The sequence below is a fragment of the Zootoca vivipara genome, chromosome 16 (genome assembly GCF_965207765.1).
Source record: "Zootoca vivipara chromosome 16, rZooViv2.hap1.1, whole genome shotgun sequence".
NCBI classification, from domain to species: Eukaryota; Metazoa; Chordata; class Lepidosauria; order Squamata; family Lacertidae; genus Zootoca; species Zootoca vivipara.
Genome location: NC_142599.1, coordinates 37,887,731 through 37,902,547, shown reverse-complemented (window position 1 = coordinate 37,902,547; position 14,817 = coordinate 37,887,731). Strand labels below are relative to the sequence as shown.

Sequence of the window (14,817 nt, the reverse complement as noted above, 5' to 3'; positions counted from 1 at the left end):
TCCTTTGGGTTTACCACCAGTTCCAGGAACCTCATTGGACAATAGAGGCACCAGCTTAGCTCCTAGCACCCACCCACAGACACCCACACACCCCGCCACTTCAAATGCTGCTTCACCCTGTGCCCAGTTCCACATCCAGCCTGAAACAAGCAGACCTACAGCAAAGTTTCGTCACTCCATTCTTCCCCTTCCCTAATCTGGAGGTAGGCAGACTGTGGACTCTAAGCCCATCATCCCTGACCACTGGAAACAATTGCTGGGAGTCTAGAAACATCCAGGGGTGGGGGGTCCCTACAAGTTCCTTGCTTTAATCCATAACTGCTTACAGGTCGCTTGGCAGAGAGGTGCGCAACCCTTTGTACTCCTACCAAATCAGGGCCCTGTGGGAAAAACTCAAGAGTTGAAACACAATCACCTAAGCCTCTAACACAGAGACACAGGCGTCCCCAAGCCATCTATGGCAAAGTATTCCCTCCCCAAATAGCACAATCCCATGCATGTTTATTCATACACTCTTTACTCTTGGTTTTAACGTTTTATTTGTTGTAAACTGCTTTGAGGTTTTTTACAATCAAGCTGTATATAAATGTTATGAAATAAATAATAATAAAAATTTTAAAAATCCCATGTGAAATACTGCTTAGTGCCTCGTACACAGGACTGCAAAGCCTTTGCTTAAAAAGAAGTGCTTTTTCTCTTGCTCACTAAAGAAATTGTCTAATGCAAAAAAACCAAGATCAGGGGAGACCTTGAAAAACAGTCAATGCAAGGCTGTGTTCAAGGCAGGAGGCCTCCTTTTCCTTCAGAAAAGGCTCCCATCCCACCCCCTAATTCTTCTCTCCCTTTGCTACACAGAAACAGCACAAGGTCTGACCAAGATTACACCTCTTTCAAAACTCTCACCCAGTATCTGTTTCCGCGAGAAAACAAGATGCACCAAGCACACTCCCCAGCTCAAAGTCTTGAATGGAGCAGCAAAATCAGAAAAGAGTGAGTAAAGTTCTCTCTCTTTTTGGGTGGGGGCAAGAGCTTTCGGATATACTGCCATCTGTGTGTACTCAACAACCACCCACAAGGGGCAGGTCTAGCCACACTAGTTCTAAAAGTTGCCCCTCTGTGGGGAACGGGGAAGACCCCAGACAACGGGCATCCAAGCAGCAGCAAGAGAACTGCCTAGGATGGGGGGCACCCATACATGTGCCTTCCACAGCCCCCTTCCACCACCCACAGGGCTCCTCCCCTCCACCTGCTAAAATCAGCCTTGAAAGAACCATTCTATTGTAGCTACCGGTAGTAGAATATGCCAGGGTGAGGGGCTGAGTTGTGGCACTTCTCCAGCATCCACGATAGTGCAGGACTAGCTCCTGAAATGCTCAGCACTGGCCCCTCTGAATCTGAAATGCTTTTTCCAGCCCTGCCTTTTAGCTCTCCCCCTCACCATTGCTGTTGTTATTCATTTTGTTTCTATACCGCTTTATATCTTCAACGGAAAAAAATAAACTCAAAGCGGTTTACAACACATTAAAACATCAAATAAAACAATTCAGAATGAAACATTACTGCAAAAAAATCAACAAGTATACATTCTTAACAGGAAACTAAATATTATCCTAAAGATTTCAAAAGAAAACATTACAAAAGCAGAATGCACATTCAACGTAGCATAGCTAACCTAAATAAATAAACAAACATCTTAAAACATTTCAAAAGAAAACATTACCAAAGGAAGCAAACTATAAACTTCACATTTAAAACATTATAAAGCGAATAAAATATTATCATAAGCAAATAACATATCTGCTGCCAATCCTGCGAATGGTGGTTCGTGGTGGGTGGGGGGTCTGCACTAAGAGACAGTCAAGATGGCCTCTTGCTACTCCTTCCAGCCACCTACATCCTCCTTCAACTTCTCTCAGCTCCTTAAGCTGGAAGCAAAGCTCTTCTTTGGCCTCCTGCAAGTACCAGGTTCACATACCAACCAAACCCCACACATACCACTTGCTGGTGGCCAAACACACTAGAGGTCTACTCTGTGGTCCTCCTGGCTTAGCAGGAGGAGACCCTCCCTGCCCAGGTCCTTTGGCACAACTGCAGGATGAATTAACCCATCTGGGATTCACATGGCAACTATGTGGGGAGCCCAAGAAGGAATGTGCCCGCTCTACACATCCAGCCCCACATCAAGGAAGGAGCCTTGCTTTTCAACAGGTGAAGCCAGAAATATGAGAAGAGGCGTTCAGGATCTGACTCTCACAGTAGACCCGAGCTCAAGAGCCCTCTCCCCTCCTCCGGTTTTTAGCAACTAATATTCAGAAGAAGAGAAAACTCCCTGGAAAAGACCCTGATGTTGGGAAAGATTGAGGGCACTAGGAGAAGGGGACGACAGAGGACAAGATGGTTGGACAGTGTTCTCGAAGCTACGAACATGAGTTTGACCAAACTGCGGGAGGCAGTGGAAGACAGGAGTGCCTGGCGTGCTATGGTCCATGGGGTCACGAAGAGTCGGACACGACTAAACGACTAAACAACAACAACATTCAGAAGCAGTACTGCCTTCCAGTCTCTCCCCAAGAGTCACAATAAAATTGCTTAGGGGAACAAGGCAACTTCATTTCCTCACCTTTGTTCCAATGATGTACTTGAGCCAAGATATCAGCAGAGCAGCCACCTGCTCCTGCACAACAAAGAGTGTAATCTGGGAAACCAGACGAATCTACACTTGTTTTTTCTCCCCAACCCCAAGCAACTTTAAAGCCACTAGAAAATGCAGCTGCTTTGTCACCTCTGTCCCTATGCCTGGGATGAGGAAGATGTAGCAACACAGTGGTGATTTTACACATTTGGAGACATGAAACATCTGTGCAGCGCATGTGTGGGTGTGGAGGGAGGCTCTCAGCACAAACACAAGCCACTTGATCCTTGCCGTGGGGCTGGGAGGCCTTGTGAAGAGAGCACTTGAAACCTCTTGCCATAAAACACAGGGCCTTGGGAAATGCAATTTGTGCGCAGAACAGGAAAGGAGCACCGCATGAGACAGACCTTCAAAGGTGAAACTTTCTTGTAATGAATTCGTGGCTGCTCACTGCACCTTTGGGGCAGTAGTTGATGCAGCCAGTCAAAGACCGGCAAGTGTGCTGCTGTGGTTAAGCAGCCCAGAAGGAAATTTATCCAGTGGCTTTTTGATAAAGCTGTAAAGTTTCAGGGTATCACCAATTCAATGCTATGGCTGCTTAAAAAGGGGAGGGGACCTCCTTGGTTCAATTCTCATGCCTGCTCCCCACAGCTACCAGCCCTTATCCTGGCTGAACCGTGTAAGCAGAGCTTTGTAGGTACTGACTGTGTTCATATGTCATGATAATAAGCCAGAACGGCATGCTCTTGGCTTCTTGGGAATGAGCAGCAGCCCTGTTCCCAGTGATGCGGGGCAGAAATTTCTACAAAGCCAGGTTCCCCCCCACACACAGTAAAACTTCCTGTTTCTGAAGTTCGATAGTAAGAATGTACAGGTGACAACTGCAAACACAATTATTAGGCAAGCTTGGCCGTTTCAAAGTTTCCAGTTTATTTACTAATTACAAAGCAAAATTAACATGCTAAATTAGATGGGCAATAGGACATTTTCTGTTGCAAACCAAGTATTTTCCGGAAAACCTATACCACATTGCCCAACCACTCCCACTTTTCTCTTTACCAGTGCAAGAAGTAAGCCGAGATTCAAAAGTGACAAACAAACCTTGGTTTAAGGCTGGCTGGGGATCCTGGTTTGTTAGAGAAGAACAAGCCAAGACACCCAGCTCATGAATTGTTGGGAAGCCAACTTAACTGTGACTGCTAGCTTATTCCTTCTGCTTGTGCCAGGCAGGAGTGAAGTGGGGGCAACTGGGCCATGTGGGCCACTGATGTTCCACAAGACCGCTGCCCTTGGCTTATCCTGATGTGTGAACAGCGCCCACTGGGAGATTGTTAAGCCCAGGCATCCCAAAACTTTGGCCCTCCAGATGTTTTGGACTACAATTCCCATCTTCCCTGACCACTGGTCCTCTTAGCTAGGGATAATGGGAGTTGTAGGCCAAAATATATGGAGGGCCGCAGTTTGGGGATGCCTGGTTAAGCCCCTCAAGGCAAACAAACCAAGCTTTTCCCATCTTGCCAAAGCAAAAGAGAACATCTGCTAGTGACACTGTCTGGTGCCTCTGTTCTAAGCAGGGAGAAACACAGGGACCCAAATGAATCACATGCAGGACCAGAAATGCATCAAAAAAAGAGGCTCTGGTGTTCTTAGAAAAATAGTAAAGCTTAGATCTGATTTATTTCCATCATTTCCCAAAATCTCTGGGGGCAAAATTGTTCCCCACTCCCATCCCAGCTTCAAAATGTGTGGAAGTTGCAAATGTCTAAATCACACAGTCTCTGCATTTTATACTGATCGCTAGTTTTTAACTGCATACTTTTGCCATTTTTGTGAGTCTTACTCTACATTTTGGTTTAATGTAAACCACATAGAGGTCGTTTTGACAAAATGTGCTGTACAAGAATGCAAAATAAGTGATAAACGAATAGCATCAGTTCATAATATTGCTGCTTCATTGGCTGAAGTATGCAGCACTATCTTTCTCGCCGGCTATATCACATCCCCAAACTATTTTTCTCTGCTCTCCCACTCAAAATTTGAGCTCAGAGGCACGTCTAGCCTCCTGCTAACTTCCAACCTTCACAGACTGTTCAAGAAACATCTTCAAGGTATTAATTAGCTCCCATTCAACAAACATCGAGCACCAAAAAGCTGGCAAACTCCGAAGGCCAGAGTTAGGCAATACCTTTATTAGTCACAAAGAAGGCACAAAAGTGTGGCAAGCTTTTGAGCGCTGCAGAACTCTTCATCAGCGAACGTTACACAAGGTAGGCCATGAGTGGCTGAGGATTTCTTTTTTTAAAAGGAAAGGTTAAGCGGGCTGTTGTATGGTGAGGTGAGGTCAGCTTGTATGTAGACTCCATTCTGAGATGGAGATTTGCAGGCTGAGTCCCTCCCAAATGTTGAGATATCAGGTTACACACCTGAGATTCTAGGATAATGAAGCAATGGCTGCTCCCCATCTCTCAAAAAAAGAAATGTCTGGCTTGCGACCTACTTTGGTCATACGCTGTTAAACAAAATACACAAGCTCTCTGGCAGGTAGAGAATTGAAGCAAAGGAGAACATGGCAATATTGGCAAAGCCAGAAGTTAATTTAGGAAGATGCACTAGATAAGAGAGTCACAAAGTGTAGTGCTACCCAGTGGCTGGAGGGAATGTAGCTGTACCATCTTCAAATTGTAGAAGACAAGCCTTTAGCAGCTGCTAAAGCATTAGCAGGCTGTTTTTACAAATTTATTTAGCCTGCTACTGTTTTTATCCATTGTTTTAATGATTTTTATATATGTTATGTTTTAATATGGTGATTTTATTATTTAATTATTACAGGTGTTGCTGCTAACATGCTGGGAGCACCCTTGAGAACAGCAAGCCTGGAAAGCTGCCTATAGATTAAGGATTGCAACCAGCTATTAATGGGCATGACTAATTTACGTCCATTAATTTCAAGCTGTCTACTCTGAGTAAACTTAGTTGGATACAACTAATTGAATTTTAAAAAAATGGAGGTCTTACTTAAGAACCTCCACACTACACATTTTTAATAGAACCTTGCCTTAGAAACTGTTTCGCTCATCGTCCCAAAATAGTTATAATTTTGTTGTCACATACTCCCCTCCAGGTGTTTCCCAAATTTTCTACTGACATCCAACTAAGTCAACTGTGCTCTGAGCATAAGGCCATTGATTACAATGGGTTTACTCTCATGTATGTGAGACTAACAATGTATATCACCCTTCCAAATATTCTATCAGAAAAAATGAAAAAGTCTTTCGGGAAGGAGAGGAATAGGAATAGGAATAGGGGGAAATCAGAGCATCCCTTTTTTCCCTTCTTTTTGGGCCTCCACATTTAATTGTTCACACATACAGCTCAAAACTAGCTACCCGGTATGTTGTCCCTTGACTGGGTCACACACTTCAACAGTAGCAACTTTTCCATTCCAATTTATGAGTCATTTGGCTAAACCTGAAGGCTTTGTTACATACAGCCATGTGAACAAGAAGCTTGTCCAATTTTTTGCATACACATTCTCCTTGTCTCTTCTCTAGTTTGGAGAGAGCCGTCAATCCATTTATTTCCTTCCACGTATAAAAAAAATCCCTGACTCTGAAGGCGAGCAAGACTTCATTCACCCTCAACTCCTCTAAAGAACCACATGAGCCACCACAAGCTCCATTGGGAAAAAGGTGGGATATAAATTAAATAAATAAAGTTGTGTCTTGGCTTGGAGAACAGAAAAAACATTATTCAAACATCCTTTCTATAGGTGGGTTCCCTTTTCCACTGACTGTAATCAACAGGCCTACACTCAAGTCAATATTTACAACCAGACCCAGAAGTTTCTAAAGCAGCTTTGCAGCAGTGGACAAGTCTGCAAGGGAAGAACCAGCCAATAGATTACTCTACCATTCTGCTACTACTCCTCTCTTCCAAGGTACAAAAAAATACCAGAGAAGGGCAACTTCTGTGTCCTCCAATTCTAAGCTTCTTGAAGCAGGTGTTCAAAGGAAATGAATGGGATTTCTGAAAAACAATGCCTAGGATCAGGGTGTTCCTCCGGTGTGAGAGGTATAGCTTTGCTGGCATTGAGGTAGGATGAGCTGAAGCATCCCACGCCGTCTGGCACAAGCAGGTGTTTCCACGTATCCACTAAGTTCATACATACAATTTGTGCGTCAGCAACCAGGTCCCAGGAGTTCCCAAGGTCTCTGACAAACGATAATATCTCTTTTAAAAAATCACCTAGAAATCAAGCCAGGTGTTTGCAGGAGTGTGAAAAAAGAACCTGCTCAAGGTTGAGTCCACAGAAGAACCCAGGGAAGTACAGGCAATGGTGGAACCTTAAGGATCAGGTGCTGCTAATAAGACCTGATCCTTAAGTGCGGAATTTGAATGCAAGCACCACGTATGAGAACCAAAATGTCCAGATTCCTGCATTGCAGGCGATTGGACTAGATCAGGCATCCCCAAACTTCGGCCCTCCAGATGTTTTGGACTAGGGTTCCCATCTTCCCCGACCACTGATCCTGTTAGCTAGGGATCATGGGAGTTGTAGGCCAAAACATCTGGAGGGCTGAAGTTTGGGGGTGCCTGGACTAGATGATCCTCAGGGTCCCTTCCAACTCTGCAATTCTATGATTCTATAAAAGGCTAGCCCTGCCCCCAGATCAGTCTTTGTAAAGTATGTTGTTGGACTATAACTCCCATGATTGCTGACCATGGGCTGTATTGGCTGGGACTGGTGGGAGTTTGAACCCCACAATCTCTGGGAGAAAGCAGGGCTGGGGAAGGCTGTCCGAGACCAAACTGTCTGTCCATGCTCAATAGAATCAGCAAGCCATGGTTTGTTTACAAACACAGGAAGCTGCCTTAAACTGACTCAAGCCCACTGGGGTCAGTGTTAGAACCTGAGATAGGAAAGCTAGGAGCTAAATGGCACCTTAAACCTAGGTTATGGGCGCAAGAACAAAATGTCCAGGTGCACTTTTTTATAACAATACAAAGCTGAAAATGAATGAACTGCAGCTAAAATTAATGTTCATTTTTCACATGGTCTAGTCCACCCCTACCCACCCCCCTAATATTCTTAAGAGGATCTCTTCCCCAGTCTTCGGAGAGTAACTGGAAGTGTAGAGACAGAAAAAGGTCCTCCTTTCTTTCCACTCTGCAGTTTTAATCTGAAATCTTAGGTGGGGTACTGCACCCAGTGCTCAGAAACTACTCACACTAATGAAATTTCCTGTCGCAAATTGCGCCTAGAACAATGGGGGTTTTGAACACTGACTGGGGTCCACCTAGCTCAGTACTGCCTACACTGACTGGCAGTGGCTCTCTGGGGCTTCAGGCAGGGATCTCTCCCAGTCCTGCCTGGAGATGCCAGGGATTGAATCTAGGACTTTCTGCAAGCAAAGCAGATGCTCTAACACTCAGCTACAGCCAAATGATGGTCGGTTTAAACTTCTGAACAACCTGGCAGACCAACCAGGGTTTGTTTTGTGGCAACAAGCAATGGTGTGAAGCCATTGTGTGTGGCTGGCTTGCTTCATTGGGAACCCAGCTTAGCCATGGTTTGTTTGCCTCCTGTCACAGATGCTTGCCAAGCTTCAAAGGCACAAGAGGAGAAAAACAAACCAGTTTTGGAGAAATAAGCTGTGTGGCTTGTTTGCTCATCTAAAAAGACAACTCGTGGCTTCTTGAACAAACTATGGCTCAGTTTTATGTGTGAATTCAGCCACTGTGTGCACACCAGAAGCCTTTTCACCGAATGTGTTCTTTAGAAACATTTCATTTTAAAGATCACAAAACTCCCAAGAACAGCTATTTCGCAATTCATTAGGATTTTGATAGGCAAACTTCATTTTTCTTTGAAAGACTTTTGTTACACCCAACTGCCTTTTCTGTGTCCCACCGCAACTCCTAAAGTTGCAGTTTCTAATTAATGGAAAGATTTCACATAAGACCGCCTATGAAATAGTCCCACAAACGCCGTCGTCACAAGGTCTGGAAAGATAGTGTGAATGAGCCAAAGTTATCGTGAAGGACTATTCACAGATAACCCACCATGCACCTCCAGACTGTGAGGGGATCAAATAGGAGTCTACGTTTCACAAAAAGAAAAGAAAAATAAGTATGTGATGTGCTGCAAGTTCAGAAGCTGATCCTTGCAAAAGAGATGTATGAGAACATCCATAAGCAGCCAACATTCAACACTACCAAATGCATTCACGGCTAGCAAAGCACTCTTGACTTGTAACTCAGGATTTGCATATTCCTAAAACTAGCAGAAGTTGTTCCAGTAAAATCTTACTACCTTGGCTTATTTTCTTCCCTTCATCGCTAGGAAGTGAGCCAAGTGCAACAGTATAATACACTCCTTTAGAATACAGCACTGACTGCACCAGCATAGTTGCTCACTTTTGGGGTTTATCTTACTGCAATTACATCTTAGGCCAGGCACCCCCAAACTTCGGCCCTCCAGATGTTTTGGACTACAATTCCCATCATCCCTGACCAATGGTCCTGTTAGCTAGGGATCGTGGGAGTTGTAGGCCAAAACATCTGGAGGGCCGAAGTTTGGGGATGCCTGGCTTAGGCAACATTTTGCCCCACAGGACCAGGTTTCAGCTCAGCTGCAGGTACAGAACAGAAGGAAGCAGTTAGCTCAGTTGGTTAGAGCATGGTGCTGATAAAACGCCAATGTTGCAGGTAGTGATGTTAAATTCTTGAGAATAATCTTTTGGAGAATATTCTTGATTAATGAGAATACAGGTATTAGAGAATTTTCATTTAAAATAGGAGAATATTAATTTTAATGCATTGAAAATGATATAATTAGTTAATATACATGTTTATTCATGGTTAAACTTGTTCAGATGGCAACCAAAAACTGTACAGATACGTTTATTCAATGGGGCTATGCAGTGAATTCACATTCTTTGATTTTTTGCACCAAACTTGAAATTGAAAATTCAATGTGAATGACTCGCGTTAATCACTAAGCCTGCCACTAACCAAGAATTTTCAGTTTGTGGAGAATATTCTGTGGTTAATTTTCTAGCACCTCACATCACTAGTTGCAGGTTCAATTCCTATAAAGGGCCACCTTTATTTCATTGCAAGGGGTTGGACGAGATGACCTCTGGGATCCCTTCCAACTCTACAATACTAAAATTCTGTGATCAGACAGATTCAGATACACTCTAGGCCCCAGCCAAATACACAGAAGTAGTGAGTAGTCTTGCCTGAAAATGCAACCTACATTTCAAGCTTCCCCGTGCCTCAAGCATTATCCAAGAGGGCAAACTGAAACAGTTTGCTCACAGAAAGGAAATTCAAAGTGGTTGAGATATCATTGCAATCCTGCTATTTATTGGAAAGGACAACCATGTTGAGGACTTGAGCCAGCCAGCAGGCCAAACCTAAGGCGCTCCAGACGTTGTACTTATGGGGAAGGACCATAGCTCAGTGGTACAGGATCTGCTTTGAGTGCAGAAGGTCCCTGCCCTGATGGCGGGTGTCTCCAGGTAGGACTAGGAGAGGTTCCTGCCTGAAAGCCCGGGGAACTGCTGCTGCCAGTGAGGACAATACTGAGACAGAAGGGCCAGTGGTCTAAACCCAGTTTCATGCAGCTTCCTACCGTAAGTTCCCACTGGTCCCACGTGCGTGTCCAGTAGTCAGGAATGACCAGGGAGATGGGAGTCCAACAACACCTGGAAGGCCATAGGCTCTCTATCTCTACTTAAATATGGACAGGACAGGGCTCACAATCCAGTATGTTAGGAGCGAGGTGGAAGTGAGGTGGCTAAGAATGTCACTGACACACACACACTCCTCACATTTACAAACATTAATACAGGCTTGTCAATTGACACTTGCCCAGCAACTTGTGGTTGGAATTGACTGCCTTGAGGCAAGCTGGGAAGATTTACAAGACTGGTTGTTTTTTTAATAAGGCAACAGTGACTAATAAGGCATTCATGGGTGGATGGCCCACAAGCCTAGCAACTTTCGTAGACTTCTTTGCAAGGCTACTTGCATCCCCTCCAGCTCGCTAATTGCAAATATTCAAGTGGAGAGGGAAGGTTTATTTCCTGGCCAGCCTGTTGAATCCCTGTACACTATCCAATCTTCATATTTAGCCATGCACTTGAGGAAAGAAACACAGGACAGTCAAACTTGCTTTTGAAAACAACAGCAGCAGCAGAGGAAGGTTTGCTGGCTTTCAAAAGCAGATTTAGCGCCCTGCTGTACAATTCACGACAGATACAAAACATATAGTTTTTTGTCATCTAGAATTATTTTTAAAAAGTCACCCACATCCATTCTACTTATCTTATTCTGTACCTGAAGTCAACAGCTTGAATGCCGTGTCCTCATTCAGAACCACCCCCAATGTTTTCCATTTCCCAAAGCAATAAAATCTAAGATGCTGGACCCTCACTCAAGCAGGAAGTTCACTGATCAACCACAACAGCCCAGTTCTTGCAACTTAGCCTACATTACAAGGGTAATATGACACATACTGTATAAGGGCTAACAATAGGAGAATGTGGCACTTTCTCTAATTAACCCGAGCAGCCTGTTATCTTAGGGAATATTCAGGACAACCAAGCACGTTCAAGATTCAAACCTCATGCCACCCACCAAGTTGCTGGGTGGCCCTAACCAAGCCACTACTCACTCATCCTCAGCACCCTCCTTCCCAAATCTTCATCAAAAGGATTGGAATCCATTATTTAAGTTTTCCTTACCGCAGCCTTGTACAGAATACACACCATCACTTCAAACATCTGAAAAGTATTACTGTACCAAGGCAGACCAACCCATCCTTTTGACCTAATGTATGCAAACCGTTCCTATACTATTGAAACGTAGTGTATGGGTGCTAATAAACTAAGCCCACCTCACTTTGTGTGGGAACCGACCCTACCCCCACAAATTTTGGCCCTCTTTACAAAGTTATTACAAAGTTATTATCTCGGTGACCGTCACTGAGATAATACAAGCAGAATCCTTTGGCTTCTTCAGATGCATTGATCAGCCTGCTTGCCATACCACAGACATACTCTCAGACGCATGCCCCACTGGGGTACAACTGAACTTAATTCCAAGTAACACAGGTGCAGGATAACAGCCTTAAACACCACCCTTACACCAATCACCTCTGTACAGATTGCAGATAGTGTTCTGATCCATGTATACGATGAACTTTTTCTATGCCAATAAAGGAGATTGATTGATGGATTATACACACACATAGTAAAAGCATATAGTGTATTTGGCCTCATCATCAACGTAGGAATATCAGTAACAGTGCACCCTATATAATATGCTACGTCAAATTCACACAGATATTGTGTACGGACAAACACCACAGCAAAAGTAAGAAACTACATGAATTGCCAAGTAAAATATGCGTACAGTATCTTGTACACGCTGCCATAATCGTTGCCACCACATTCATCATTACTACCACTGTAATTGTAATAGTGCCCCCTGTATAAAATGAAAATTCTACGAGGTGATTTTGCACATAACATCATCATCAACCACCACAACATAGTTTATCATAGTACTGTACTGTTAATATTATGCCAAAACAGGGGCTTCTGAAGGACTATCTTACCCTGAGGGAAGCAGGGAGGAAGCATTTGCAACTTCGTCTAGACAAATCCTTGTCTTTCAACTAAATAAATAATGTACACTATAAACTACTAAACTATAAACTAAAATCTGCCAACTAAGATATACACACCAGCAGTACCACCACAATAATCACAGCAATACTAATAATGCATCTGTTATAAACTGTCAAGTAAACCTACATGTTGTACGTACTGAGATGGTGCCTCTGTTGTAACATCAATTATCATAAACATAGCAACCTTAATTATGCACTTTGGATAGACTTCCAAATAAAATCTACACAGAAATACTGTACGCATCATCTGTGCTACCACCAGAGAAATATAATCACTGTAATAATAATACTGTATAAACTGCAAATCTACATAGATATGACAGCACTATGAATAATTATAGTAATATCAACAATGCACAGTGTACAAACTACCAACTAAAATCCACACAGAGAGACACAGTATCAGTACCCTCAACATAACATTAATTGTCATCATCACAAAAATATTAGTAACGCATATGATATAGTATAAAGCCAAGCAAAATCTTCACCACCATAGTAACATCGCACCCTGCATAAAACTCCAAGAAAATCTACACACAGGTATCATTATTAATAATTTTATTTATGAACTGCTTCCCAGGAAGCATCTTGGAGCAATTTCCTATAAATTATGTCATATATAAGACAGTTACATTCATAAAAACAACAGGTAAGGTTAGTTGGTCTCTAATGTGCTACTGTAAGGATTTATTTTTTGTTTCGAAACAACAGCGCTTACTTTTAAAAAAATCAATTCAGATCCAAGACAGATACCAAGTGAGGCAAAGATTTTAGAGAAAGAGGAAAGAGGCAGGCTGGCAGACAACGCACACACACACAAATATATATATATATATGTAACAGTTACCTTTATAAAAACCCTTAAAAACAATTGCGTGCAAAAGCAACTTAAAACAACAGCAGTGGCAAACCTTTCCAAACAACACATGAAAAAACCAATTCAGATCCGGGAGCGATACCAAGTGGGAGGAAGACCTTTTTTACAAGGCTCCTTGAAAGAAGAGGAACGCGGGTGGTGGCGGCGATGCCAGGTATCCCACACCCCCTATCTACACGCCACATAGAAAAGCGACACATAACAGAAACCAGTTCAAAACAACCGCATGCAAAAAGAACTTTTTTTTAAAAAAAGCAGCTATTTAGAAATCCTGCTTAAAACAGCAAAATATAAATACATAGATATGTAAAAAAAAATTAAAAAATCGACGCGTATATCCGGGTGGGAGGGAGATTTCGGTGGAGGCTTTGAGGCGAAGGTGACGGAGGAGGCGTTGCCAGGTATCCCACCTTTGCCACCACCCATTTTCCTGCCCCCCACCCCCCCGAGGCCTGCAGGTGAGACCCCTTTTCTCGGCTGCGGCGGCGCCCCTCCCCCCCGCGCCCCGGACTCACATCTGCGCATCCACTTGATCCAGTGGTGGACGATGGTGCTGTGGTGCCGCTTGTTCTCCAGGCACCACGACGACAGGCCCTGGATGGACTCCATGGTGTTGGTCACCCCTTGCAGCTTCCTGTCCAGGGACGCCTCCAGCGGGCCGGACGACGACGACGACGAGGCCGGCCCGCCCCCGCCGCCCGCGACAGCGGAGGACGACGACGAAGAAGAAGACGACGACGAAGACGACGAGGAGGAGGAGGCCTTGCCGCCGCCACTGCCGCCGGCCGCCATCTTCCCTCCCCTTCGGTCGCACAAGCAACGCCGCTCGGGAGAGGGGGGAGGGGGCTGAGAGAGAGAGCGCGCGAGGGAGGGAGCGTGTCTCGCCGCGTGCGTGCGTAGCGTACGTGCGCGCGCTCCGTCCGCCTCGAGCGCGCTTCTCTTTCGCCGTCTCATCACAGCGCGCAGGCGCACCCGGGACAAGGCGGAGTTTTTCTACCGGGAAGCTCATCGCGAAGGGCAGGGAGGGAGGAAGCGAGCGGGTATTGATAAGTGCAATAGTTAAGTGGCAACTGCGCATTTAGCGTTATGAACATGAATATATTTATTGGCTGTATTGTATCGCGTTATATTTGTTACACTGGTAATATACCGGTATCTATTGTGTCGATTTATTGCAATAACTTAAAAACAATGAAACAATATAAAATTCCTTCCAGTAGCACCTTAGAGACCAACTAAGTTTGTCATTGGTATGAGCTTTCATGTGCATGCACACTTCTTCAGATACGCATGCACACGAAAGCTCATACCAATGACAAACTTTGTCTCTAAGGTGCTACTGGAAGGATTTTATTATTATTATTATTTTGTTTCGACTACGGCAGACCATATCTACGGCAGACCATATCTACGGCAGATATGGAGGTCTCGTACACCTCAGGTAGTGTGGTTGCTGACCTTGAGCCAGACATCTTGGAGAGTGAAGTCAAATGGGCCTTAGAAAGCATTGCTAATAACAAGGCCAGTGGAAGTGATGATATTCCAGCTGAACTATTTAAAATTTTAAAAGATGATGCTGTTAAGGTGCTACACCCAATATGC

At 44.1% G+C, this 14,817-nt stretch overlaps 1 protein-coding gene across 2 annotated transcripts in view; it reads right to left on the bottom strand.

Moving 5' to 3' along the window:
• Positions 1 to 14,142, bottom strand: part of RPRD2 (regulation of nuclear pre-mRNA domain containing 2) — a 34,372-nt gene extending 20,230 nt beyond the window's left edge. Inside the window, exon 1 of one of the 2 annotated variants that reach the window (XM_035098111.3) lies at positions 13,731 to 14,142. In XM_035098111.3, coding sequence (XP_034954002.3) covers positions 13,731 to 14,007 — 277 coding nt within the window. In that variant the 5' untranslated portion in view covers positions 14,008 to 14,142. The remainder of the gene's footprint in view (positions 1 to 13,730) is intronic. The other variant, XM_035098112.3, reaches the window with a different exon arrangement.
• Positions 14,143 to 14,817: the final 675 nt, after the last annotated feature.